Below are 25893 nucleotides of genomic sequence, written 5' to 3'. Positions count from 1 at the left end.
TCTACCCTAATTTTTATATTTATTTAGGGTCCTGCCAATTCATATACCTGCACATTTTCTTCGAATCTTACAACGTAAAATAATTAAATTCACCTGGGGTTCAATCAAACCTAGATTGCCCGAATCCACATTGATTCTCCCCAAAACAAGGGGTGGACTGGGTCTCCCCAATTTTGCCACATATTACAAAGCTGCGCAATTGGCACAATTAACTAAGTATCATGCCACTACTGAAATTCCCTTATGGGTTACAATAGAATCTATCGAATGTGATCCCATCTCAATTTCCAATCTCTTATGGTTACAACCATCAGATCGAAAACATATTACTTATCCAATTACCAAGCATTCTCTCTCTTTATGGGATAGACTAAAGACTAATTATAATTTACAGTCTACACACAATCCACTACAACCTTTTCTGAGAAATCCAGCCTTTTATCCGGCTTTGGAATTCCCAAATTCATTTCGGGCATGGTCTAGGTCAGGCCTGTCAAAGCCATTTAATCTGGTCTCTAGCTCTTCTATCTTAAGTTTTCCTGAACTTTGTGAGTCACATCATTTACCACATTCAGAACTTTTGATATCTCCAAATTAAAAATTTCTATACCCCATTTATAACAAATGGTACCATTCTGAATCAGCTCTCTCAATTTGAGCGTATCTGTATCAACAACCCACACTCCAGAGGTCAAATTTCTAGCCTACATTCTCAATTGCTTAACCCTCCTCTTATGTTAGCTTTCTGTTACACCGTGTCTTAAATCAGCCATAAAATACCCTTGGAACAATTATTTATCATCCAATTTGTTTCTTACCTCTTGGTTACCTTGTTAGGCTTCTTTATCCTTGAAAAGATTGGTTTTAATATTTTTCGTGTGACCCCTTAGACCTTTCTTTTGATAGCATACCTCTCATTTTCAAATTTAAAAAATGGTAAAATAAAGTCAGCAACTCTGAAATGTATTGGTCCTATGTTTCTTTACTTTATTTAGAGAAGCAGACAAGCAGGCAAAGAGATAGGCCCCTCCCTAACTACAGCTCACAGGGTTGGCTGTCAGTGTTACTAAGCAGAGAGAGTGTTTATGATTTTAGTTTTGGCACTTATTAGTGTCCTAAAATCCTATATTATAACTGGGTCAGAATTGACCCTAACACCATAAACGTCTTAATTTTCACCACAGTATTTTATAATTTAGTGAATAGGATTCTTTTTCCATTACATTGTTTAAATAGAGGTTCCTGACAAAGTAAAAAAATCTTGATGCAATAAACAAATTTATGTGATACTTATAGACATTCAAAAATGAAAACGGGTCGGTTCGGACCCTAACATAAGAGGAGGGTTAACAATCCAGACGTAGATGCACCAAACTATGTCAGGAAATGGGAAACAGATCTTGGCCGTACACTTAACCAATCAGAATGGTCTGAAATCTGGTCTGTAACAAAATCTTCTTCTTCAAATATTATCGCAATTGAATCATCATACAAGGTTCTTTCTCAATGGTACTTGGTTCCAGTTAGAATCGCCAAGTTCACACCAAACTATCCGGCCTTTTGTTTTAGAGGTTGTACGGAAATAGGTACACATGTTCATATATGGTGGAATTGCTCAATTGCTACAGTTTCTTGGAAAGAAATATTCTCTCTAGCATCTAAAATGTTTGAAATAGATATTACTCCAGATCCGGTGATTGCCATTTTAAATTTAAAACCTGCATGCCTGACACGAGAACAATTCAAATTATTCCTTCTTAATGCCGCTAAACAAACCATAGCCAAAGCTTGGAAGACTACAACTTTGAATCTTGTAGAAGTTAAACATAGGATGAATAATACATTATTACATGCAAAAATGGAAGCCATGGATTGCGATAAATTTAGTACTTTTATAAGCATTTGGGACCCTTGGATTAAACATGGCCTATCACCGGGTTTTGAGGAACAGGTTCTGAATGCTTGGTAGTTAAGACTTATATTTTATTTATTTTGTATTAACTTTTGTGGTACAAGTTCTATTCTCAATGCCCTCTCCTTTACCCACTTTACCCTACCCACACCCTGCTGACTTCTTCCTTTTCCTTTTTTTTTTTTTCCCCCACAGCCATGTTCTGAATACCTTCTCAAAATCTTAATATCTCAGAATATCATATTAATAATTCTACCTTTTTCTTTTGTTCCTTCCTTTTGTGCAAACTTCACTATACAGTATAACATTTATAATACTTCTGTAACAATAACAGTATTTCTACTTCTGTTTTTGTTTTGTAACTTGCTTTATGGCTGTTTTATAAAACTCAATAAAAGTATTGAACGAGAAATGTAGATACAAACCTGGTCCTTGTGTCTCCCTCGCACAGAATCACAGAACGTGACCCCAGTCTGATCTCTGCAAAGTTCATACAAAGGAATCATCAATTAGAGAGAAATTCTTCCCAGTAAGAGATCCTCATCAGTTTCAATGGTCATTTTGTAGACAATGTAAAGAAACAATATAAATGGCTCGATTCTGATCAGTTCCTGTGGTCATTTTGTAAATAAAAAAGCAACTTGAATAGCTTTGGTTCTGGTACTGATATGAAGAAAGCAGATAGAGTTCAATTATTTGAATGCAGCATAGTAAAGATGAAATACTCATCAAAAGTCTCTAGTGAAGCTGGTTTCCTCTCAGGGGTTGTAGCACTTCACAGAATGTCCATCTCCTGCCATCTCATGGCTTTAAAGAGAAAGAGACACTGTAGCGGGAAATCCAAATGAATTTCTTGGACTCAAGCTCTACTGGAAACAAGCTTTTTTATTCATTCATTCGCTAGCGAAAGTGTCTTAGCCTGACTAATGCCTGCTTGCTAAGACCACAAAATAGGAGTGTACATCACATATATATCCATAGTTACCTCACAAGTGCATATAAAAAAAATTTAACTTTTCTTTCAGCTTAACGAGACATACTTCTCTTTCTGGATCTCTTTTCCTGTAAAATGCTATTTCAGACCTGTGGTTTTGTCTCACATGTCTGTATGCATTACTAAAAGAGGAAGTTAGAGGGGACGAGAGTGAGGGGGCCAAAAGTGCACAGCATCTCTGGCTGGCTGGCTTCTGTAGTTCTACAAAGTTGTCAGAACAACCATCCGCCATGTTAGAAGGCTTTTCAGCTGATGCCACAACACCATCATGGGGGGGATATAAAGATGAGCCCAACACGAGGGCTAACGCCTGACCAGTTTCGCCGGACAACCCGGCTGCTTTAGAGGCTTGTTTTGCGCAAAAGTTGTAGCGTTTACAAACTATGGGATCGATTTTTGGACTTTTTATTTCCTTTTTTTTTGCTTTTATTAGTAATGGCAGCGATCAGCGGTTTTTAACGGGACTGCGACATTACGGCGGACAAATCTGACACTAAGTGACACTTTTTGGAGACAGGTGACATTAATACAGTAATCAGTGCTAAATAATATGCACTGTTACTGTATAAAAATGACAATGGCAGGGAAGGGGTTAATACTGGGGGTGATCAAGGGGTTAAGTGTAAGCCTAAATGTGCTTGCTAACTATAGGGGGGGGGGAAGGGACTCTGAAAGGCTTACATGATCTCACTGTGCCTGTCTGACAGGAGAGCCATATGCTTTGTTTACATATGCAGATGGCTCTCCTGTCAGTTTCCCCAAAGATTGCCGAGCCACCCTGCCGCAGTAAATCTGCGTGGGCGGCAGTCGGCAAGTGGTTAAAGAGGACCTGTCCTGCTTATTTATTTTACAAGGGATGTTTACATTCCTTGTAATAGAAATAAAAGTGATCCATTTTTTTATTTTTTAAAAGGGACATTATAAATATAAAAAATACCTTTAAAAGGTAAAATAAATAAGAAAAAAAACATTTTTTTAAAGCGCCCCGTCCCTCCAAGCTCACGCGCAGAAGTGAACGCATATGCAAGTTGCGCCCACATATGGAAACAGTGTTCAAACCACACATGTGAGGTATCTTCATGATCGTTAGTGCAAAAGCAATAATTATAGCCCTAGAACTCCTCTGTAACTCTAAACTGGTAACCTGTAGAATTTTTTAAAACGTCGCCTATGGAGATTTTTAAGTACCAATGTTTGTCGCTATTCCACGAGCGTGCGCAATTTTGAACCATGACATGTTGGGTATCTATTTACTCAGCGTAACATTATCTTTCACATTATGGAAAAAAATTGACTAACTTTACTGTTTTCTTATTTTTTAATTTAAAAAAGTGTATTTTTTCCAAAAAATTGCGTTTGTAAGACCGATGCGCAAATATGGTGTGACATAAAGTGTTGCAATGATCTCCATTTTATTCTCTAGGGTCTCTGCTAAAAAAATATATATTTATATATATATAAAATTTGGGGGTTCTAAGTAATTTTCTAGCAAAAAATGCTGATTTTAACTTGTAAACAACAAGTGTCAGAAATAGGCCTAGTCCTTAAGTGGTGTGGGGATTTGCTCTTGTAGGTAGGATTTGCGGGTGCAGTATAGAGGCAAAACAGATGGTTCTTCAAGTAAATCAGGAGTGTTTTATTTACACTTCAGGAACACAAAAGTAACAGTCTTTCTTTCAAGTGTTAACTCACACCCAACAAAAAGGAAAACGACAGTCTTTAAGGCAGGTTTAAACACAGCAACAAGTCCATTCACCTGAGTCTCTCTGGTGCTGTTCACACACAGCAACTGATCAGTTCACCTGCTTGTAACCTTTCCAGCCTCAGCACTCACTTCCACAGCCTTCTGGTGCATGGAGATAATCCTCAATCACCTGTTAGGCTTTCTGCCTTATAAACCCCAGGCAAGACCTGGCCTGGAGCGTGGAGAGCAGCCACCCACCCACACATTGACTGCTCCCAATAAGAGCCGGCCCGGATTCGGCTTTGCAGCCATACTAAAATAGAAAAGTGTCAAGCAGCACTAGCTGCTGCTGACACGGAATTACCGACTCTTATCCCACCGAGGCCAGGAACCACGGTGACACGTATCTTCCGTCAATCACGGATCCATGTGCCCTGCCACAGTGGTTAAGGTTCAAATCGTTTAGTATACCTTTACCCAATGCAATGCTATCTTCTATATTTTATAAAAATGTGGGTATTTATATTGTGCTTGCGTGCTCTGAAATTCTTTTAGTGTATTTTTTCCTAAAAATATTATTTTGAATAACATTTGCTCAAATATTGTGAAACATAAAGAAAATTGAAATTACCATTCTACAGAGCCTCTACTTTCAGGGTCCGTTCACACAGTGAATCACATAGAAACACACTGCTTGTACCTGTGCTAATCACATGTGACCTGGAAGAAGTGCGATTTCAACCCATTTATTTAAATGAGCTGAAGTCTCGTGGGACCCCACCCAAAGTAACACATAAACTACTACAACCTCCCTGGCGGTCTTATTATGTCAGGATTTCTGTGCTAAAAGCAGTATATTCTTTTGCATGGAAATCTGCATATTTATATTTTAAAACTCACCTTCCCCTGCGATCTCCTGCCGTCCTCCCCCGCTGTCCTCCCAGCCGATGCTGACACCTGTCTTCCAGTTCCCTTCCCTGCGAGCGTTGTGACACAGGGGAGTAAAACCGGCCGCAATTTCAAAAATGTAAATACACAAATGACATAATACAAAGTTGTGATCCTAACGGATTACACTGTATCATGCCATTTCACCACAGGATTGCACCTGGTGACTTTTCCAGTGCCCTGCCTGTGCTTTACCAGTTCTTTGTGTCTGGAAAATAGACCCTCTGGGTCCGCAAAAAATAAAAAAAAATTAAAAACCAGGCTCTCGGCCCAAGATAGAACTCATAGCCTAAAGGAATCTCCTCTGAGATGTCATGGTTCCCACGCCGCTTGATGGCAGTCTATCTTATTGGCCAGTCGCGCAGTCATGGACTCCATAATCTCCACATCCTGGATCCTAGCATAAAGCTCTAATGAGGTTGGTGGGTTACGTCTCTTCCATTGAAGGGCTACCAGGCATTTGGCCGCCGTCAGTATATGATTAGCCAGTATTTTAGCTAGACCTGGAAGATTAGGGGGTAGTAGTCCTAAAAGGTACGCTCTTGGGAGGAGGGGGATGTTAATCTCTAAAAGCCGGCGGAGGAGGTCCTAGACCAAGCGCCAAAAGGATTTCAAAACAGGGCACTGCCAGTAAACATGGAGTAACGTACCTCGTTCTCTGTGACACCTCCAGCAGCGATCGGAGGATGACAGGTTTACAGCATGGAGACGGGAAGGTGTCATGTACCAAAAAAATAACACTTTATATGTGTTTTCTTTGTAAAGAGTGCATATAGAGCTCTTAGCAGCCCGAGACCACACTGTCTGCCTCTGGGCAGTGGTAAATTCCTTCCCAAGACCTTGCTCCCATTTGATCATATAGCTATGTTTGCCTTGAGCGTCCATGTTGTATGAGTTCAATAATTTATAGATTTCCGATGTTAAACCTTTCTGTGAAGGACCAGAAAGGATCAGGCATTCGAATAGGGTTAGGTTAGAGAATTGGAGGCTAGGGGCAAAAGTCAAGGCATAGTGGCGTATTTGGAGATAGCCAAAGAAAGCGCTATGGGGAAGGTATTATTTCTCTCTAAGTTCCGTAAATGTAGAAAAAGCTTTCTCGATATCGGATTTATCAGATGACCATAGTGGAAGAGATTTCTCTGCAACCACTGAGAAATCATCTGGTGGGTCAAGCTATCTGGAAACTTGGGGTTGAGAAGAAAGGCAGTCAATAGGTAGGCTTCAGATAGGAGGGAGTGAGTACCCTTTAGCTGTCGCCAAATGTTGCATGATAAGGCCATGGTGCGCAGGAGAGAGGCTGAGGGTATATTGGCATCAGTATTCCATAGTAAATTGCTCGGGTGAATCGGGGCTAGCTACAGTTTATCTATTTGTGTCCATCGATTATATGCTGGGAGGGCGGTCCAAGAGAATATTGCCCTTAATTGAGCAGCGTGGTAATAGTGTATATGGTTAGGGATGGCCATTCCCCCTTCATTCCTAGAGGCAAACAAGACTAAGTGGGCTTTTCTGTGCTGTTTATAATTCCATATAAGATTTAAAAGATCTCCCTAAAGCCTCCTGAGATGTGCCAGGGGGATAGGTACCGGTATAGTCAGGAAGCAGTACAAGATCTTGGGCAAGATCGTCATCTTAATCAAAGCGATCCTGCCTAGCCATGAGATCCGATAATGTCTCCATTTGGCTAGAAGGGATCTAATAGCTGTAAATAGGGGATTAATGTTAGCGCTACCATGTTAGTAAGACCTACCCTGAAAGTAAGACCTACTGTTATATTCGGGGAGGGCTGCAATATAAGTCCTACCCTGAAAATAAGCCCTAGTTTAGTGTTTGTAAAATCCTAGCATGCACTTTATTAGTGTTTTATATAATGTCCAATGTGTGTTTTTGTAATCTAATAGTGTGAAATACCTTTGTTACATCGCCGCACAGCTGATTCCCCGCTCTTCTCTTCTCTTCTCATAGCTGTCAGAGGGGGATCTCAGCTCATCTGCCGCTGCTCTTCCTTCTCTTCTCTCCCACTGGCAGCTGGGGGTCATGGAAGTGCCAAGCGGCGATGTAACAAAGGTATTTCACACAATTGTAATCTAATATCCGACACTTCTGTGTACACTGCACAAGGGAGGGGCTGAGATCCCCCTCTGACAGCTATGAGTGTAGAAAGACAGCAGAGCGGGGAATCAGCTGAGCACCGATCGCTGATATAATGCAGGTATTTCACACTATTCTATTATAAAAGCACACAGTGGATTCTAGGATTTTATATACACTAAACTAGGATCCCACGGGATTCCTGACAGGCAGGAAGGGAAGAGAAGACAGCACATTACAGCAAAGACCTACCCCAAAAATAAGCCCTACTGTGTCTTTTGGTGCCAAAATTAATATAAGACCCGGGCTTATTTTCGGGGAAACACGGTACATAAAAAATCTAATTGGGCCGTGATGTAAGTCCCTAGATATTTGATAGCAGTGGTCTTCCAGGTGTATGGGAAAGTCCCTGAAAGATGTTGTACTTCAGATGGGGCAAGGCCTCCGATTTAGAGAGGTTAACCTTGTAATCAGACAGGGATCCAAACTTGTCTGGTAGCCTATGAAGGTTGGGAAGGGTTATTTGGAGGCTTGTTACAGTGAGGGGAACGTCATTCGCAAATAGGGAGATCTTAAACTCTCGACCCCTGATCGAAACCCCGCAGACATTTGAATCCCAACGTATCTGAGCTGCCAGTGGTTCGATGCATAATGCAAAAAGTAATGGCAGGAGCAGACATCCCTGTCGCGTACCATTGGAGATAGTATAGGAGGGAGATGCCTCCAGCAGGGTTTTAATGCACATTTTTTCTAAAGTAGTGGATGCACTACTTTTGGTGTGGCAAACGCACTGCATTTGCAACCTGCAAAATAACACTGACACCTGCCGCAGAACGCAAATGCAGTGCGTTTTGTACGCGGTGCAGGAAACGCAAATGGAATAGGGGTTTTCCGCACCGCGTTCTGGTGTGAACTGGCCCTAAGAAAATATATACTGTAACTAGGGGTTTTCATTTAAGATTTTTAATTGTGTGCAAAAGGAAAAAAATTGTTCCAGTCCCAAAGTGGGTAAATAGCCTGTTTTATATTTCAATTAAGTCAGCCATCTGGTGTGGAAAATGGTACAGCCAGAACGCTCCAGGGTATGGGAGCAGTATGTTTCTTGATTGGTCCAAATTTCTCTAAAGCTAACCTTTACCCTAAAGGACATGTCATGTTACATTGCCTAGTAAATATGTCCTAAATTCCTGTTAAAGACTAGAGCACCTGCTGATGGCAATGTGGTCCCTGGACCTGAAGTTTCTGTCATTCATTAGTTAGTTCTCTAGTATACAGTATACAGTATACAGCGTCAGGTTATTTTAGTAGGGTTCATGTGTGTTTCACTGGTGTTTTGTTTTTGTTTTTTTATTAAAATTTTATTTAATTTCAATATACAAATTATAAAATCACAAAAAATATGACATAATTTTATCTCCAATATATTATCATGCCTCTAACCCCCTTCCCTTCCCTTCCCGCCTCTCCCCTCTCCCCCCCCTTCCTATATCAGAAGCCCACATTATCCTCTCTTTCCCTTCTTTCTGGGCTCCTACACCCCTATTAAATTCTCCATTTTTTTTTAAATCCAATCCCTTTTCCCAAATTGCAGATAATTTTTCTACCTGGTCTTCATCTCTACTACTCAGATACACCATCTTATAGATATATTCAGTTCTTTTGAATCACTCCCCCATAGTGGGTCTTTCTGGGTCTAACCACTTCTTTGGTATTACTCCTTTAGTTGCATTTAATAGGAAATGCACTACTGTATTTTTATACTGTTTTTTTGTTTTATTCATGTTATGGAATAGGCAGACCCACGGGTCATCGGCACACCCACGATCTCTTCTATATATTGCCGCACCTCCCGTAAGTATTCCCTTATCTTTGGGAATTCCCACCATATATGAGTCATAGTACCATCATAATGTATTTTTCGTCCTAAAAAGTGATCTTTTTTTAAGTTCTGCTTTCATTTAATTTATTAATGGAATGAATTGATTGGTATAATTTCCCTATCGAAGGTGTTAGTTTTATTCCTAGATAATGTAACTCTGTTTTCCCCAATAAGAAAGGGAATTCTCCTCATAGGGCTTGCTCTTCTTCCTTACTTAGGCTGATGTTTAAAATCTTATAGGGTTAATCTTCAGATTAGACAATTCTCCATATTTTTTTAATTCCCTTATTTAAATTTGGCAGTGTAATTCTCGGATTTGTTATATCAAACAGGACATCATCTGCATATGCCGCTACTTTGTGTTCCTCGTCCCCAATCCTTACTCCTCCAATATCTACATTGTTACGTATAGTTCCCAGTAATGGCTCTAGTGCCAGAACAAACAGGAGTGGCGAAAGCGGACATCCCTGTCTTACATCACTGAACATTTCAAAGGGGGATGACAGACTTCCGTTGATTTTCACTGATGCCATAGGATTGTTGCATAATTCTTTAATCTACCCAATCATCCTAAGGCCTATTCCTATTTTTTCTTTTGTATTCATCATAAATCCCCAGTCTACGCTGTCAAACGCTTTTTTAGCATCTATTGAGCGGGGATCTTTCCAGTTTTCAATTTATTCAAGAGGAGTAATGTTCTTATACCATTATCTTTTCCCTCCCTGGGATAAACCCAGTCGGATCTGCACGGATCCACTCAGGCATCAATTCTTTCAATCTGGTAGCTAGAACTTTAGCATACAATTTTGTGTCTGCATTTACAATGCTATAGGTCTATAGCTGGAGCACGGAGTGGCATCTTTCCCTTCCTTATGTATCACTGTGATATATGCCAACAGGGATTCCTTCCGCATTTCTTTTCATTCAAGTACTTACACAGTTCTGGTAATAGTGACTTTTAAAACTTTTTATAGTAACCTATTGTAAATCCATCTGGGCCTAGGCTTTTTCCTGTTGGTGTATTTGTTGATGCAGTGCTTATCTCCTCCTGTGTTATTGGACCTTCTAAGAGTTGTAATCTTTCCTCTGATATTTTAGGTAGTTAAGCTGTCTTTAAATACTCTTGTATTTTTTGTGTTCTTATTTGTTGCACCTCTTGTGCACCCTTTTGTCGTACTGCATATAAAATACTATAGTAGTTTTGACAAATCCAGGCTACAGTATATCTGTTGTTGAATATATGGTTTCCCCTTTTCCGTTTTTTAACTTTCCCTATGAAATGTAAAGATTTTTTTTTGTTACCATTCTAGCTAAATATTGTCCAGGTTTATTCCCGATGGATATCTATTCTTGGCAACTCTATTAAAGACCCTTCTTGTTTCTTGCTCCATTAGTTCTTGCTTGTCTCTTTTTAATACTAACAGATGTTGCAACTTTATGCCTGTTTTCTGTGCTTGTTCCAACTCATTTATTTCTGTTATTATTCTATTTATATACCTAGTCCTTTCCCATTTTTCCTGATCCCTATAGAGCTCAATGGTCCTCTAATACAGGCTTTATGGGCCGCCCATACTGTATTTTCGGCAACCTCTGGGGTTTCGTTGAGCTTGAAATATTGTACTCGTTCTTTTTTTTATCTTCCAACGGGGGACAAGGGAAGCATGCGCCAAGACGCGCACTTTTTATTTAGTTGTAAAACTAAAGGGTCAATGTTATTTTGCTGATATACCTCCAGTGTTGGACCCACTTTGATGCCTAAGTACACCATATCCTGTACCCATTTCAACGGTGTATGAGTATCAATTAAAGATATCGATGGGTGTAGTGGAAAAAGGACGGACTTAGACCAATTAATATTTATACCTGAAAACCGGCCAAAGATGTCAAATAATTGTAAGGCCCTATGTAATGATGTGGATGCATCCGCCAAATAAATCAAGGTGTCGTCTGCATATAAAGACAACTTCTCTTCAATGACCCCTACCTTAATGCCTCGGACTTGTGGGTCCGCCCGCAACATAATCGCTTTTTTTTATCTTCAGTTTCTCTATTAAGTATTAGTTCCTCAATTTAGTGTCTAGATATTCATATTGTCCCTACTTCCTGCTTTTTTTAAATTTAGTTGTTACTGGGGCATTATCTGATTGAGACATTATTTCTATGGATGAGTTTATCACTGATTCCAGCAATCTGTGCTCTACCATTATATAGTCTAATTTTGAGTACGTCCCATGCACCGAGGAGTGGGAAGTGTAATCTCTCATCTCAGGGTGTTGTACCCTCCATGCATCCACAAGCTGACATTTATAAAATTATTTTTTTACCCTTCTGAGTTGACACTTCCTAGTCCCCAGTGCCTGTGACGTACTATCTGCCCTTGGATCCATGCAGAAGTTAAGGTCCCCTGCCAGAATTAATTTGCCTTTCTTAAAATCCTTCAATTTTCCCAAAAGCATATAGATATATATATAGATCCATTTTGTACCATGCTGAGGTTGCGATTTACCATTGATCTCTGGGATGGTACGGATGTGTGGTCATAGGGAAACCTTTCTTTACTTCAAGCCGCATAATTGGTGTCAGTGGGAGGAAAAGTACTTCATCTCAGGTGTCAGTGGAATGAAATATGCCCCACTGTTGATGTCATTAAAAGAAATAGTACACCATTAATAATTTCAGTGAGCTGAACAGTGCCCATCGTTGTTATCAGTGGTAGGAATAGCGTTCAATCATTGTTGTCCATGGAAGGAATAGTGTTCCATCTTTGGTGTCAGTGGGAGAAATTGTGCCCCATTATCGGTGTTAGTAAAAGAAACAGTGTTCTATCCTCATAGTCAGTGAGAAGAATAGTGTTCCATCATTTATATCAGTGGGAGAAATAGTGCCCAATTGTAAGTGTCAGTGAGAGGAAGAGGGCCCAAAGGACTGCATCTGGCAAGAAAACGGCCACATCCGGTCTGCTGGGAGCAGTTTGGGGACTGCTGCCATAGTCCATAGACCCTAGACCACCATGGGAGCAAGCAAGAAAGGGTGGTTATGTTTCTACAAACAGAGGGACCATGGAGAATGAAGGTATGCACCCTCTAGGAAGTCAGTTCACAGCAGCAAAGATAAGGAATTTGGAAAAGGCTGAAAGTAATAGAAGGTACTTTTTTTAATTTGAGATACAAACTTGAATTGATTGTTTGTTTTTCTTTTAAACCAAAGCTGAGTGTCACTTTAATTCACTACTTTCCCCACCTTATCTCACAATGCAGTGTTCAGAGCCTGAGCAGCTTCTCAACAGTGCTATCACATGAAGGTAGGCAAGGACTGTGGAGGACATGCCCAATCCTTTGTAAATCCTACCTTTTTAAAATGCCAGTAATATATGATATACGGAGTTTCTGGCAGTGCTCTCAAGGGTTCAAGTAAAATTGAATGTGCTGTATACTCATGCACCCCAAGGTGCATACTATACAGGCTCATTTACAGGTTGTTGTCTCCCCTGACAGGTGCTTTACCCCCTATATCCTTTCTCACTTTCCCGTGATTTTTTTTTTCTCTTCCAACATATTTCCATGTTTCCCCTCTTTAACTGTTTTTTTTTTTTTTTTTTCCTTTTTCCTACAAAATTATTATAAGGCATCAAGGATAGACAGTTGATTTAGTTTAAAGCACTCTTTATTGATTCAAATGTCAATGGTAAAAACCTTATTAAACACAAATTAAAGTGCAAAATGTAATATTCCATAAAACAATATACCTTTAAAAATAATGTCAATATTATAGTCTATGTCGGGAGTTTGAACCACTCTCCAATCAAGAGTCCATGTAACAAATGGTAACAATGCAAATGTCTGTAGCAATAAAATCCATTCACTGAGGGCAGCCACCAACGAGGAAACAGAAGCAGGTTCCAGCAACAGCTCAGAATAAACAAGAAGGAGAGGCGCCTCTAAGTGTAGGAGTATAAACGATTTAATGACGTATAAAATGGCAGCTCACAAGGATAAAAGTAAATCAGGCACATCTGTAGGGAAAAATGGATAATCCCGATAAGCTCCCATCAGTTGACGTTTCACTGCTAGCCAGCTCGTGTAAAATCATTCCTTGCTAGTAGAAAGTTGGTCGTAGGGTTGAATAGGTTACAAAGTGAGGCTTGAGGTGCAGATGGAGGGCAGCGTGGAGTTATGACGTCACTGTAATGGGACGCATCTCTGAGCCAGCGAACTGCGAAAAACCCGGCAGTCATGCTCCTTTTTCAAGCTCGAGGGCTTGTGAGTTGTCATTTATACTTATTAAATCATTTTTTACTCCTAGACTTAGAGGCGCCTCTCCTTCTTGTAAAACACTATTATGTTGACAATCTACATAAAATAGTAAAATACTAGCAAACTGCAGATAACAAATTGTTTTGGAACAATTGGTTTGAATTTATTAACAGAAGGCTTGTAAATTCAACCTAACCTCCTTGGTCAAGTTATCTATGATGTAGCATAAGTATGTAACCAACTTACATACCTTGTACACCTAAAGTGCTTGGTTCTTTCTTGCTCTGTTATATAACAAACTATATATGGTGCCTGACCGGTTATACGTGTTTCTGTATACTTCAATAAAGAAAAAGGTAAAGGTATTGCTACAGTAAGGTAAAAGGGTAACTAAAGTATTTAACGATCTTAGATGTTTATGTGAAAGGAATGAAGATTTATGTAATATGTCATTTCAATTATCAACCCAACTAAATGTTTAAAAAAACGTTATTGCTCTGTATAGTTTGTAGTAAAAAAAAACATGTAAGCACCACATTTGATCATTACATTTAGCTGGAGTCATTTTATACAATAGTTTCTTTACAGTCTGTAATACCTTGAAACATTTATATGGTGAAGATTCTGTAAAGTAGTGTGTCTGTTTTTGTTAGTAGTATTATCGGATTACAGCTTAGCCATTCCTTGGCAGTCAAAGTGTTAGAAAGAGTTTGGTTGGTTGTTGGGCCAGTATGTGATGTAATGTATTGTAGATTAGTGTGTTTTCATGTTTTTATTGTTAATAAAATATATAGTAAAATTCTTTCATCTGGGCTGTGATTGGTCGGTGGGTCACACCCAGAACTGTATGTGTAGTCTGTCTCATTTGCTCTTTTAAAATATGCACAGTGTCTAAGAATTCTATTTAAACTCTCATCACAGAATCCAATTTAAACACAGGATGCATGAAAATCCTAGGTAAACAGGAGCCACATTTAGTACACTGCTAATGTAATCAAACAGGTAGGACAGGATTAGTCTGTTAGTGTTGAAAGTTCTCTATTCTCTCTGTCATCAGCCTGCTGCACCTGTGGCTTCAGCTTGTTAATTAAGGGTCAGTAAAATAATAAGGGTACTTGTTTGCTTATTAGATGTACAGTATTTAAATAATGCCAACAATTTTCGGCCCCTTTCACACGGGCGTTCCGTATGTCCGTATATCACTGACATCTGATTTGCGTCCTTTCAGTTCTGTTCCGTTTTTTGGAACGGAACAGAACCCTATTTTTTCTTCCGTTTAAAAAACGGAAAGGACGCAAAATCGGATGTCAGCGGTGTCATCCGCTGACATCCGCAATCCCATAGACATGCATTATGTCTGTATATCGTCCACAAACGGATGGGATGATATGCGGACATACGGACCGGATGACACAAATGTCATCCGTGTCCGTGAAAAAAATAAAAAAAAAGTGCCGGAGCGGATCGCAATACGGTCCGCTCCGTGTGAAAGGGGCCTTACACAGCACTTTTACTACATATTGTACACTCACATCAGATAATTTAGACAGGAGCCAATTAAACCACCAGCATGTCTTTGAAGTGTGTAGAAACTCACACAAACACAGGAAAAACATGCAAACTTCATGCAGGGAGTGTCATGGTTGGGATTCAAACCAATGATCCTAGGGCTTTCAAGACAGGAGAGCTAGAGCCCTAATCCAGGAATTATATGACGTCAATAGATTGTTTGGACCAAGCTGGTCCAAACTATTTCCTTTAATAACCAATGCAGCATCTGTCAGCACTATATAAACTCTGTGTAGCGCCAGCTACATACATACAGTATACAGAGCTGTGTTCTGGCAGCAGTACAAGGACTTCCTGTCCCGTTCCCAGTGCAAAATGAAGCCAGGCTGAGTGCTGCCCAGCCATTCACAGGAAGCCTTGTAATTTTATGAATAAATGCAAGGCTTCCTGTAGCTGATGCTAAACACAGTTTATGCTGAAAGCCCCTTCATTGACTAGGAAAGCAAATAGTTTATTTTGCCAACTTGGCCCAAACATACTGCTTAAAGCCATAGTATTTCTAAAATTAAGCTTTAACATCTCTATGTGCAGGTTTATACACAAAGGATCAGGGATTTTAATATTTTTAATAAGAAAACTGAAATCTCAAAAAGAAAAAATTATACAGAATGTTTTAGCCATTCAATGCTTCCAACAAGTAGAATAATATCTGGGTTTGGTTTGGTTTTAAATGTCTGCTCGTTGAAATATGATACAGGGTGGTTGCTGTAAATGCCTTTAGGCAGAACCGGTATATTTCTTCATAGGATCCTCCTCCCATATAGGCAATGCAGTTAACCTCTGGCTGGTTTTCTCTTCAATCGGCCACCCCCAGGACTTGAAGAATGGAGACAAGTTCTTATCGACAGCTTGAGAGAACTTCTCTGCCCAGAGATTCATCTTATCTGTATTGTTTCCACTGACATTTAACAGTTGTTGGTACTCTGCAAATAGTCTTTTAAAGGGATCCCATCCGAATCCTTCTTGTAACTAAAAATCAAGAAAGTTGGTTATTGTGTTAATAAAAGCTCACTACACACAGCTTATCATGTATGCAAAATAGTGCTGCCTGTTATATGTACATTGTAAACTCTAGTCAAACACAATTACTATATTACTAGTCAAACACAATTACTATATATTAATATAGCTGAGTTAGTCTAATTTTCACTTGTGTACTGCAGTTGGAGCCCAATATAAATCTAATCTAATCTCACCTGTGCATATTTACTGGTCTATGCCTTACCCTTTCTCCAAGTCCCCTTCCGCTTTGCCCACACACATTGCAGCAGGAAAACAAGGACAAACAGAAAATACTTATATGATAAAATGCTGGCTGCATTGGACTGTTTCCAAAGTGATATAAAAGGTGATCATTTTTAGTATTGGTACAATGTTTTAAGTGCGCTCCAGAAATCATGAGTTTCTAAAAAATAAAAAATAAAAAACCATAGAGGCTGCCACTGATGACGTCTAAAATGCTAGTTGCCTGTCTGTCATGCTGATTATCTAGCTTTGACAGTTCCTGAACTGAAGTATGAAAATAAGGACGTCTCCTCTGACTTTTTTTTTTTTTTTTTTTTTTTAAATAGAAAATAAGCTTATTTGTGCTGCAAAAATACAATACAAAATACAAAAATTAACACGTGAGTTACACACTTGTGAAACACTTAAAGTGAAATAAGTGAGACGAGGTCTCCTCTGACTTTAATAAAATGCAAACCTGTACTTTCCCCAGGTACTGAAGCCAGTGAATAAGCAAAATAGTCACAATAGAAATTAGTCCCTTAACTCATGCTTGAATAGAAGGTATGCCATTTTTTTAGCCAATGATACTCTTCATAAAATATCTAGTGTGCTGTGCATTTAACCAAAGCAGTGAGGTAAGAACCTGTGCAAGGGGTATAGAGGCATTAATCTTACAGACTCCTTTCAACCATAAACATATTTAAGACTGGCTTACTAATCATTAATGGACTGAAATTATATACCTCATCTGTGTGGCATGAAGAGTTTGTGGCCCCTGGGTTATGGCACCACCTAGTAGTTGATGCTAAAAGAAAAAAGCAGGAATCTACCGCTGGCAAAATACTATGTAAGGTATTAGTTTCTGTTTAGTTAGAGCTCAGCCAAGCAAGGTATCTGAGTTTTGCAAAGTCCGAACAAACTTAATTTCCTACTACAAAACTCTACATGTAATGCATTTTTATATATATATATATATATATATATATATATATATATATATATATATATATATATATATATATCCTATAGTCCTAGAGGACTGCTGAGAATTACACTTTCTGGATTCCCCCGGGTTACCCTTAGCAACAGACAGCAGTTAACAGCTTTAAAAGTTCTTGGCTCAGTCAATAATCAATCCAGGGGATGTTGGTTTTTGTGGTTTTATTGAGAACTTGGAGAAGGGATGAGTGGGATGCTCCAACTACTCACTATTCACAGACTGAAGGACAAATAACTTGTAGAATGCGGCAAGGCCGCTGCTTCACCTTGCCACTAAGTGAAGTTGCTTTAAATGCTCCTGAGTAAATACTCTCTTCTGGGTTCTGAAATTGGCACCCCCTTTTCTCTCAATGCCTATGTGCTGACACCTGTCCGCTGACCCTAGCTTCTAGAGTGGTCCCCTTCCTGGCAAACCCTTTGGGCAAGTTCCTCTGTACTCACGGACACTGCTTTTCCAGAGTCACCGTTCCCTCAAAACTCCACTTGTCAGCTTCCACTGGACCTCTGGGTTCAGCCACACCTTCAGGTTCACCAGGCCGACTGCCTGTGACCACCTTTCACAACTGCAGTAGAGACAGCCGTCACCCTCCCTCTGGGACTTGGCTTCCCGCCCAAAGACCCCCTGCCACATGTGCCCTTGGCTTTTATAGCCTATCCCAGGATGCACCACTGTTTATGCCAACCCACTGGGACAGCTACAAAAGCCTATGTGTCCCCGTTCAAAATACCCAAAGAGCAGCTGCATCTGATTGGATGTGGCTGCTCTTTGTTCAACAGTTTTCTGTCTGACTCCTTTGATTTTCCAATCAAGGGATGTCGGGTGGGACGTGGTTGAATTTCATCGTTCATCAGGAAATTGCCAAAATTCAAGTAGTGCATGGTCAGTTTATAGGCTGCATTTGCCAACAACTCTGATCCCCTAAAAAGTCTTCTGTCCAAAAGAGCTGACATCAGACACATAGGAGAAGCCTTCAGGATTTTCATGTCAGTCACAGCTCTCCTTTGCTCCCCACACCATCTAGGAGTAGATTATAAGCCCTCAGAGCTTCAGGTCATCCAGGCCAGCACTCTAATACAGTATTAACACTGTATGCCTAACACAGTGTCCCTGAGACTTTAAATACAGAGTGGTTAAAACTGATATGACCACTAAGGATTATCATTTAAAAAAAACACAGCTTAAATCGATAGTGGTGGAGGAAAAAAGAACAACTGATACATAAGAAGACTGGTGAGTTACTGAGGACATTTTGATAGCTGAAGAAATGAAGAAAGGTTATTTTCCCACACTGCTGCTCTTTTCTTGCAACTTCTACCTGGAGTAATGAACTGACTAGTGACTACACTGACATTTTCCCTGCAACATGGCCAACATGGCCTTGAATTGGACATACTTTATGTTAAGGTCAATTACATATTTTGACCGCATAGAGAGGTCAAAATTTTGCAATGAGGTCTTATGATCTCTAGTTCCACCCTCTGACTGTGAGCATGTTTCTTGTTTTATAAATATGGTAAATGTTACAGAAATCAGCAATTAACATTAAAACAAGAACAAACGCCAATTTTTCTTGAAGGTATGTTATAAATCAGGCTAATAATTTGTTCGCAAATCATGAGTAAATCTAAGATTTAGCCCTTTATAAGGTGACTCCTATGCCTTTATGAGTTGCCAAGTAAGATTTTTTTGTTGTTAGATATCAGTGTTGTTTGGTGTACAATACCTGAAGGTAGGTCTCAAGAGCAGTCCACACATTCCATTCGGCCAGCTTGGCTCCATTGTTTAAATATTGCTGGATTCGAGTCTCCCTGTCTGTTGGCTTTAGTGCAGGATGTGCTTGATTCCTTGGAATTTGCAGGACAGTTTCATGTACATATACTGACCAGAGGTTACATGTTGCTTCTGTGGTATGAGGTGGAAATTCCCAATTGCCCCTCTGCTCATTATGGCCAAGTTCATGTATAGGTCCCCAGAAACCATTGTTTTTAATGTGCTCAACATTGGTTATTTCTGTTGCTGATTGTAAATGGCACATTATTGGGTATCCAGCATGCATCCAACCTTAAAAACAAGACACAATAAGTTACAGATCAACATCACACATCACTATAATCACACTAATACATCCACAGAAAGCACCAGCAGAAGGAATGCAGAAAGAGGTGAGGCATCAACCTCCAATAGCTCTGCAATCCTCTTGCAGGTGTTTGCCTTGTACAAGTGCTGGGAGCCAAAGACAGGCACTCACTATAAAGCAGCTGCGGTGTCAGGCAGCCATGCACCTAGGAGGATGGGAAAAAACACTGCGTGTACTTTGTCCAATCAGGAACTAAATACTGTAAAAAAAAATAAAGTGATGCTATCTCTTTAAAGAGCATTGTGGTATCCAAAGCATGATATTATCTCATGTGTTGCAATGTAACCACTGTACAGCAGAAGTATATGACTCAAGATCATGTACAATTTAGACAGTAATGTAATCATGCACAAACAGAAGTTGCAATCCAAGTTCCAATTTTAGAACAATAAAACATTTTTGTAGCATCGATGTGGTACTAGCCCCTAATTATGATTCAACTTCTCAACAGAAGTGCTAATGAGTATTCAAAGGCTCTATGGGAAAAATGTCATGTTTAATAAATGAATATTTTATTTTTAAGATGTAAAAAAACACATTTTTTTTTTTGCACGCGTGATCAGGTGTATTGTACATGCTGTAAAAGTTATATGTAGAAAATGTGTCAGTAAATGGGTATGTCTTATGATGGTTAAATAATACCAAAAAAATGCAACTTAAAAGAAGATTTTCACCCTCCATCCCCATTTTATTTTCTGTTACAATGTTTTTATTGATATGCGAAGGAAAACCAGATGCCAATTTTCCACGCAGGGGATATAAACATGAAACATAATAAAAATTTTCAGACAAGGACACCAATAAAAATGTGTTCTAGGATATAAATTATAAACCAACAGTGACCCTCAGGCTGGGGCCAACACAGGATGCCTGAGCCTGCACACTCAGGGGCTGAGGTGGGCAAGAGGATCAGCCCTTTCCATGAAAATTGGATGAACAAAACCAAAACTAAGCATGGAACAAATAAATTAACAAACAAAAAAAAAAAACGGAGGGGGGGGGGGGGGTTATTAGAGTAATGTGCAAGGGGCCCAGGAATAGAAAAAAGGGCAGGAGGAGAGGTAAAGAAGGGGTAGGAAAAGGAAGTTACCCCAGGCTGGGGATGGGGTCCGGTCAAGTTAGTTTGAGAGGCCCAGGCTGTTAGGGTGTGAAGTTTGGCATTGGAGTTGTGTAGGATACTGGTCATTTTTTCATGGATCATAAGGGTGGTCAAGCTGCTCTTCACCTCTAAAAATTATATAGCTGGCTTTTTCAAGGCACTTGCTATTGTGCAATTTGCCGCGATAAACAGATAGGGGGCTAGTTTCTGCTGGTAAGAGAAGAGGCCCAGGATCAGACAATGGAGCAATGCAAGTTTGGGGACCTTGTGGAAGGGTACGTGGAAGAGGGTAGACAGGAGTCCGAAGACCCTTGACCAAAATCTCACGAGGCAGGGGCAGGACCACCAAATGTGCATTTAATCGCCTCGTTTACCCCCATTTTGTTTTATTAACCCCTGCTTCTCTGGCTGCGAGTTCTGCTAATTCTGGATACCTGCCCACCCAGCAGATCCAGTGCTGTCCAGCTGAGATCTTCATCTCTTCTGGCAGGACTCAGTCCTGCACTGCCATGTTTTCTTTTGACATTATCAGAAGGCTGCCAGCTGTTCTGGGTTCAGCCAGCATGCCTTGCAATGATGTGCTGACAGGCCTGCCCCCTCCTCCTTTCCTTAATAAAGGGCTATGCCTCTTGGGAGGCAAAGGGAGGAGATTGCATGTCATTCACCTAGGTGGACATTTTATTTAAAAAAAAAAAAAAAGTGAATGAAAATAAAAACAAGAAAAACAAAACCCCTATTACTGCAGAGGACTCGAGAAGAGGTGGAGATCGTGTATTGGAGGGTAGAGATCTCCATTAAGAAGTCACAAAAAAATGCACTGTTTTCACCAGGGCTACTGGTAAGTATACAATGGCAGCCCTGTTCTTAGTGAAGTATTTTTTTTTTAAATACATTCAAAAGATGGTGGTGTGGATTGGGGTCATTGCCCATCATTTGAAGTGGCACCAGTTATGTACTGTATATGGTATGTTAAAATGAATTATGCAGCTATTATCCACATAACATGTCCAAGTTAATTTGTTTTCCTGCACAATGGGTGAAAATGTGCTCACTTTGCCATGATTAAACATTTGCTTCATGGGAAAAATACTTTACATTAAATGCCTATAACATAAAGTGTGCCTTTCTTTACTGACTGAGGTTTGCAAGTTTACAGTATTATACCAGAGAGTAGCCTTTAAAGTATTTCTTAATCAATGATCACCAAAACAAAAATAACAACGTACCAGCTGATATCTGCACATCGGTCACAATCCTTTCTGGACGGGGAAATTTCTTAGGAATTGCTGCTAGATCAGCAATGGCTGCCATGATCTCATCCCACAGCGACATCAAAGTTTCTGGATCGTCTAGTGAGCGGATGGCATCAGAGGGCACAGTAAGAATGATGTTTTCTGTAATAAGCTCAGCCCAAGGAGCTGGATAGTTTCGAATTGTTTCCTGCCACAAAGAGAGGCTAGTCTGACCTAAAAAAGAATACAAATGAGATTATTCTACTACTTTATTTTAAAAGAATTTGACAATCCTATAACATTTAATTGTAAGGTATTGCAGTATAAAATGTATTGAGTAAAATTTCCAAAAGGAAGAAGCTGGCTTATGATCGACCATACCCAAACTGCTGTTAAGTTGACAGCCCACTGCAGTTTCAGTAATAATTTTTTATTTGATACCAGAAATGTACTGTACATATTTCTGTACTTCAGATACTACTTGTTGTATACATTACTAATAAGCTAGACATGTGGCTTTATATCAGGGAATAATTCGTTTCAATGTTAGGTCCAGCCCTGGAAACAAGCCAAAAATGAATTCCAGTCTGCTACTGGAATTTATTTTTTGGCTTGTTTACCTACCTATAGACTGTTACTGTTTATATACTATTTATCCATGGACATCAGATGGTGGTCTGTCATTAAAAAACATTCTGATTGGATTCTACTTTGCACCCCAATATACACATGCTTGCTAAATGTGTGCATGTGTCAGGAGCTACGGTCCTCCAATTATTGAAAATACTATTGAATAATGCTTTCTCTAAGACAGGGGTCTCCAAACTTTCTAAATAAAGGGACAGTTCATAGTATTTTAGACTTTAGGGGGGGCCGAACTATGGACAGTGGGAGTAGAAAGTGTCTTGGCAAAAAAAAAAGGTAAAACAGTGCACCATCATTGCAGTTACCAGGGGAAATTAAGCCCCATTGTTGTCAGTGGAAGGAATAGCGCACCACAATTGAATAGTGGGAGTGGGAAGAATTATGCCCCACATTTGAAGGCATGATGCCTCATAGTTAGTGTTAGTAGGAGGAATAGTGCCTCATATCAGTGGGAGGAATGGTGCTCCGAGGGCCAGATAAAGGCACGCAAAGGGCCGTATCTGGCCCGCGGGCCACACTTTGGAGACCACTGTTCTAAGAGCTTGTTAACACCTGTCACCTTCTATGAATGATCCAAAGTGAATTGCTTTTTACATAATGTTTGACAGTTGATTTGGAGGGAAAATGTTGCTTCCTTACCACCTGGTTTGCACACAGTTACAGGGCAGTTCTGGCATTGCCCCATACACTTAAATGGTCGTGTTCAGAGGCAGTAGTGCCCCCCAACCGCAAGTGTAAGCAAGGCCTTATAGAGAAGCAATGAAATTATTTGTTGCAGTCATTTTGGAGCATGGTCTTTAAAGCCTTCGTAGAATCGAATGTATCAGAAGACCAAAGTGTTGATATTTAGGCTTCTACCAACAACTGCATGTGTTCTAAACTTTTATTTTAAAGCCCAACAAATAGCATCTCTATTGATGTGATGGGAAATTTCTCCAATGGGGTAACAGATAGTAATTTAAACTGTACCCCGCTCTATCAAACAAAATAAAAATCAGTAAAATTGTACATTTATTAATACCAACATGGCCTTTATTTTCATAACTAATAAAAGCAAGATTCTACAAACAGGCAAGCCTTCCTTTTATCTGCTTTATCCTTGGTAGTCTTTTGTAAACAAACCATTACCTTCCATATGCAATAACTGATCATGAGTTTTGTGGAGCCACACTTCTGTTCTCGCTCTCTCTCTTTTTTTTTTTTTTTTTTACAAAATCTCTGCAAAAACTCAAAACCTATCTGTGTTAAACAAAAATGTATCCCTGCAATATAATCTGTATATATTTAATAGCAAAAATGCACCTTTACAGATAAAGTGCAAACTATTCTGCACTCAGTATTTTCCTTTTGCAAATACTTACCCTTAATAAATGTTGGAGCATGTTGGGCACCACACACTGTCACTGGAATCAGACCCAACTGGCTTTTTGCTTTGACAATAACATATAGAAGACCTCCCCATACACAAGACATTTTCACTTTTTCTCCTCTAACATCTTTCCGATGTATAACCGCAGGAGCACGACAGAACTCCTTTGCTCCATCCAAGTTATCTGAGTGGCAGCCAACCTGAACCTGGAAAAAAAAAGTAAAAGAAATGTATAAGCTTAATGTTTATATAACTTCTTTAAAAAGAAATGGTATATTGAATTTGTTTTGCTCAATAAATCTATTCTTAAACAATTTGTATAGAAATTACCAAAATGTACTCCCAAATTTCCCTCTCTAGATTGTGTCCCAATGCTCCCTTTTCCTTTTATCCAGTTCCCATATGGAGAAACAGCTTTTATTTATTCTTGTGATGTACTCACCACACTTGTAAACTTCTTATAGTGGCACCTGCTGGGAGCTCACTTTGTGTCTTTTACTAAAACTTAACCTACCCAGTATCAACCCCAACTAATTTCTGTGTTTATTTAAGAAAAAAAAAAAAGAAAAAAAATGCTAAATGCCCTTTTACTCACCTAAATCCATAGTCACATGATGCGTCAGGTCCTGAGTCTTTTATCTTCTTCTTTTGGTGTCCACATTGCGGCTTCCGTGACATGGACACTTCCAATAGTGTCCAGTAATGGATTCCTCTTAGACAGTATGCTTTCAGTGTAAATAGCCATTGTAAAGGAACCACAGGCTGCATCCAGGGTTGTTTGCTCATGAGCGAGTTTGAGCAAGCATTGGTGTAAAGCCTCATATAGCAGCGTACATCCATTTATTGCAATGGGAGGCTGTATGCTGCACCTGTGGCTCCCTTATGCTGGCTATTTGTAAGTAGTCCACCCCTAAGTTCTGCTTTGGGACAATTTGTTATATTGTTATACATAACTTACTACTGAACTTACTGTTAATAAAACTAATACAATTTTTTTTTTTTTTTTAAATGACAAACTTATGTGGAATACAGCTCTTGCAAAGTGTCTGCAACTTAGGGTGGCCATAGAGGGATCAAATCTCTTTCCTGCAACCACGGGCTACAGGAAAGAAATGAAGGCCCAATCAAGACACTCTGTGTTGATGGAGGAATCCCTTCTGCGGAGCCATTGTTTTGGGGCTGGGGGGTGGGGGAAGCCATCTCTGCTGGGAGAACACAGTGATTATTGCTAGCAGCTGTTATACCAGCTAGCAATAATCACATATAAAATCCGACAGGCTGGTTGTACCCAAGTCAATCGATTTATCAAATTGGGTACATTCAGCCTGCCCATACATTTTCGAATCTCAGACGGTTCCTGCTGAACCAGTCGAGATTCAAACCGTCTATGGTCGGATTTAAAAGCTAACTTATACACAATTAGCCTATTTAACCAAAGGTGTTGAGAATCTTCACCCAATCACGTGAAATGCAAATTCACACTTATTTCATTTACACTTGAATAGGGATTCAAAGTGAACAGTATTTAGTTTTTTTCACATGACTGGACAACCAGCAATCACAGAACATATTGTGAAGATTCATAACCCGTTTAGTAAATTAGCTCAAATGTTATGATTTGCAACTACATGGCAAATGGGGATGTCAAAAAGGGCAACAAAGGTAAGTACAGCTCAGTGTAGCATTTAGAAAAGAAATACCTGAAGACCTTGTCCAGCAGCTGATGCTGGAAACATTAGTATTGCAGTTTTTCCAGGGGGCAGAAAGAGTCCAGTACTTCTCCATGCATCAGCACCTAGGAGTAATGCAGTAATTGGTAATGTACCACAAAGCTTGCATAGATAGAGACACAGA

The 25893-nt window shown here is 39.6% G+C and overlaps 1 protein-coding gene across 1 annotated transcript in view; it reads right to left on the bottom strand.

Moving 5' to 3' along the window:
• Positions 1-15281: 15281 nt before the first annotated feature.
• LOC309552561 (uncharacterized protein) overlaps positions 15282-25893 on the bottom strand; it is a 104956-nt gene continuing 94344 nt past the window's right edge. Inside the window, exons 20-24 of the mRNA XM_082253513.1 lie at positions 25740-25834; positions 24032-24245; positions 22020-22259; positions 19281-19618; positions 15282-16299 (exon numbers count right to left, since the gene is read on the bottom strand). Coding sequence (XP_082109639.1) covers positions 16048-16299; positions 19281-19618; positions 22020-22259; positions 24032-24245; positions 25740-25834 — 1139 coding nt within the window. The 3' untranslated portion in view covers positions 15282-16047. The remainder of the gene's footprint in view (positions 16300-19280; positions 19619-22019; positions 22260-24031; positions 24246-25739; positions 25835-25893) is intronic.

This window comes from Pelophylax lessonae (genome assembly GCF_965119305.1).
Source record: "Pelophylax lessonae genome assembly, chromosome: 4".
Lineage (NCBI taxonomy): Eukaryota > Metazoa > Chordata > Amphibia > Anura > Ranidae > Pelophylax > Pelophylax lessonae.
This window is presented reverse-complemented; position numbering and strand designations above follow the sequence as displayed.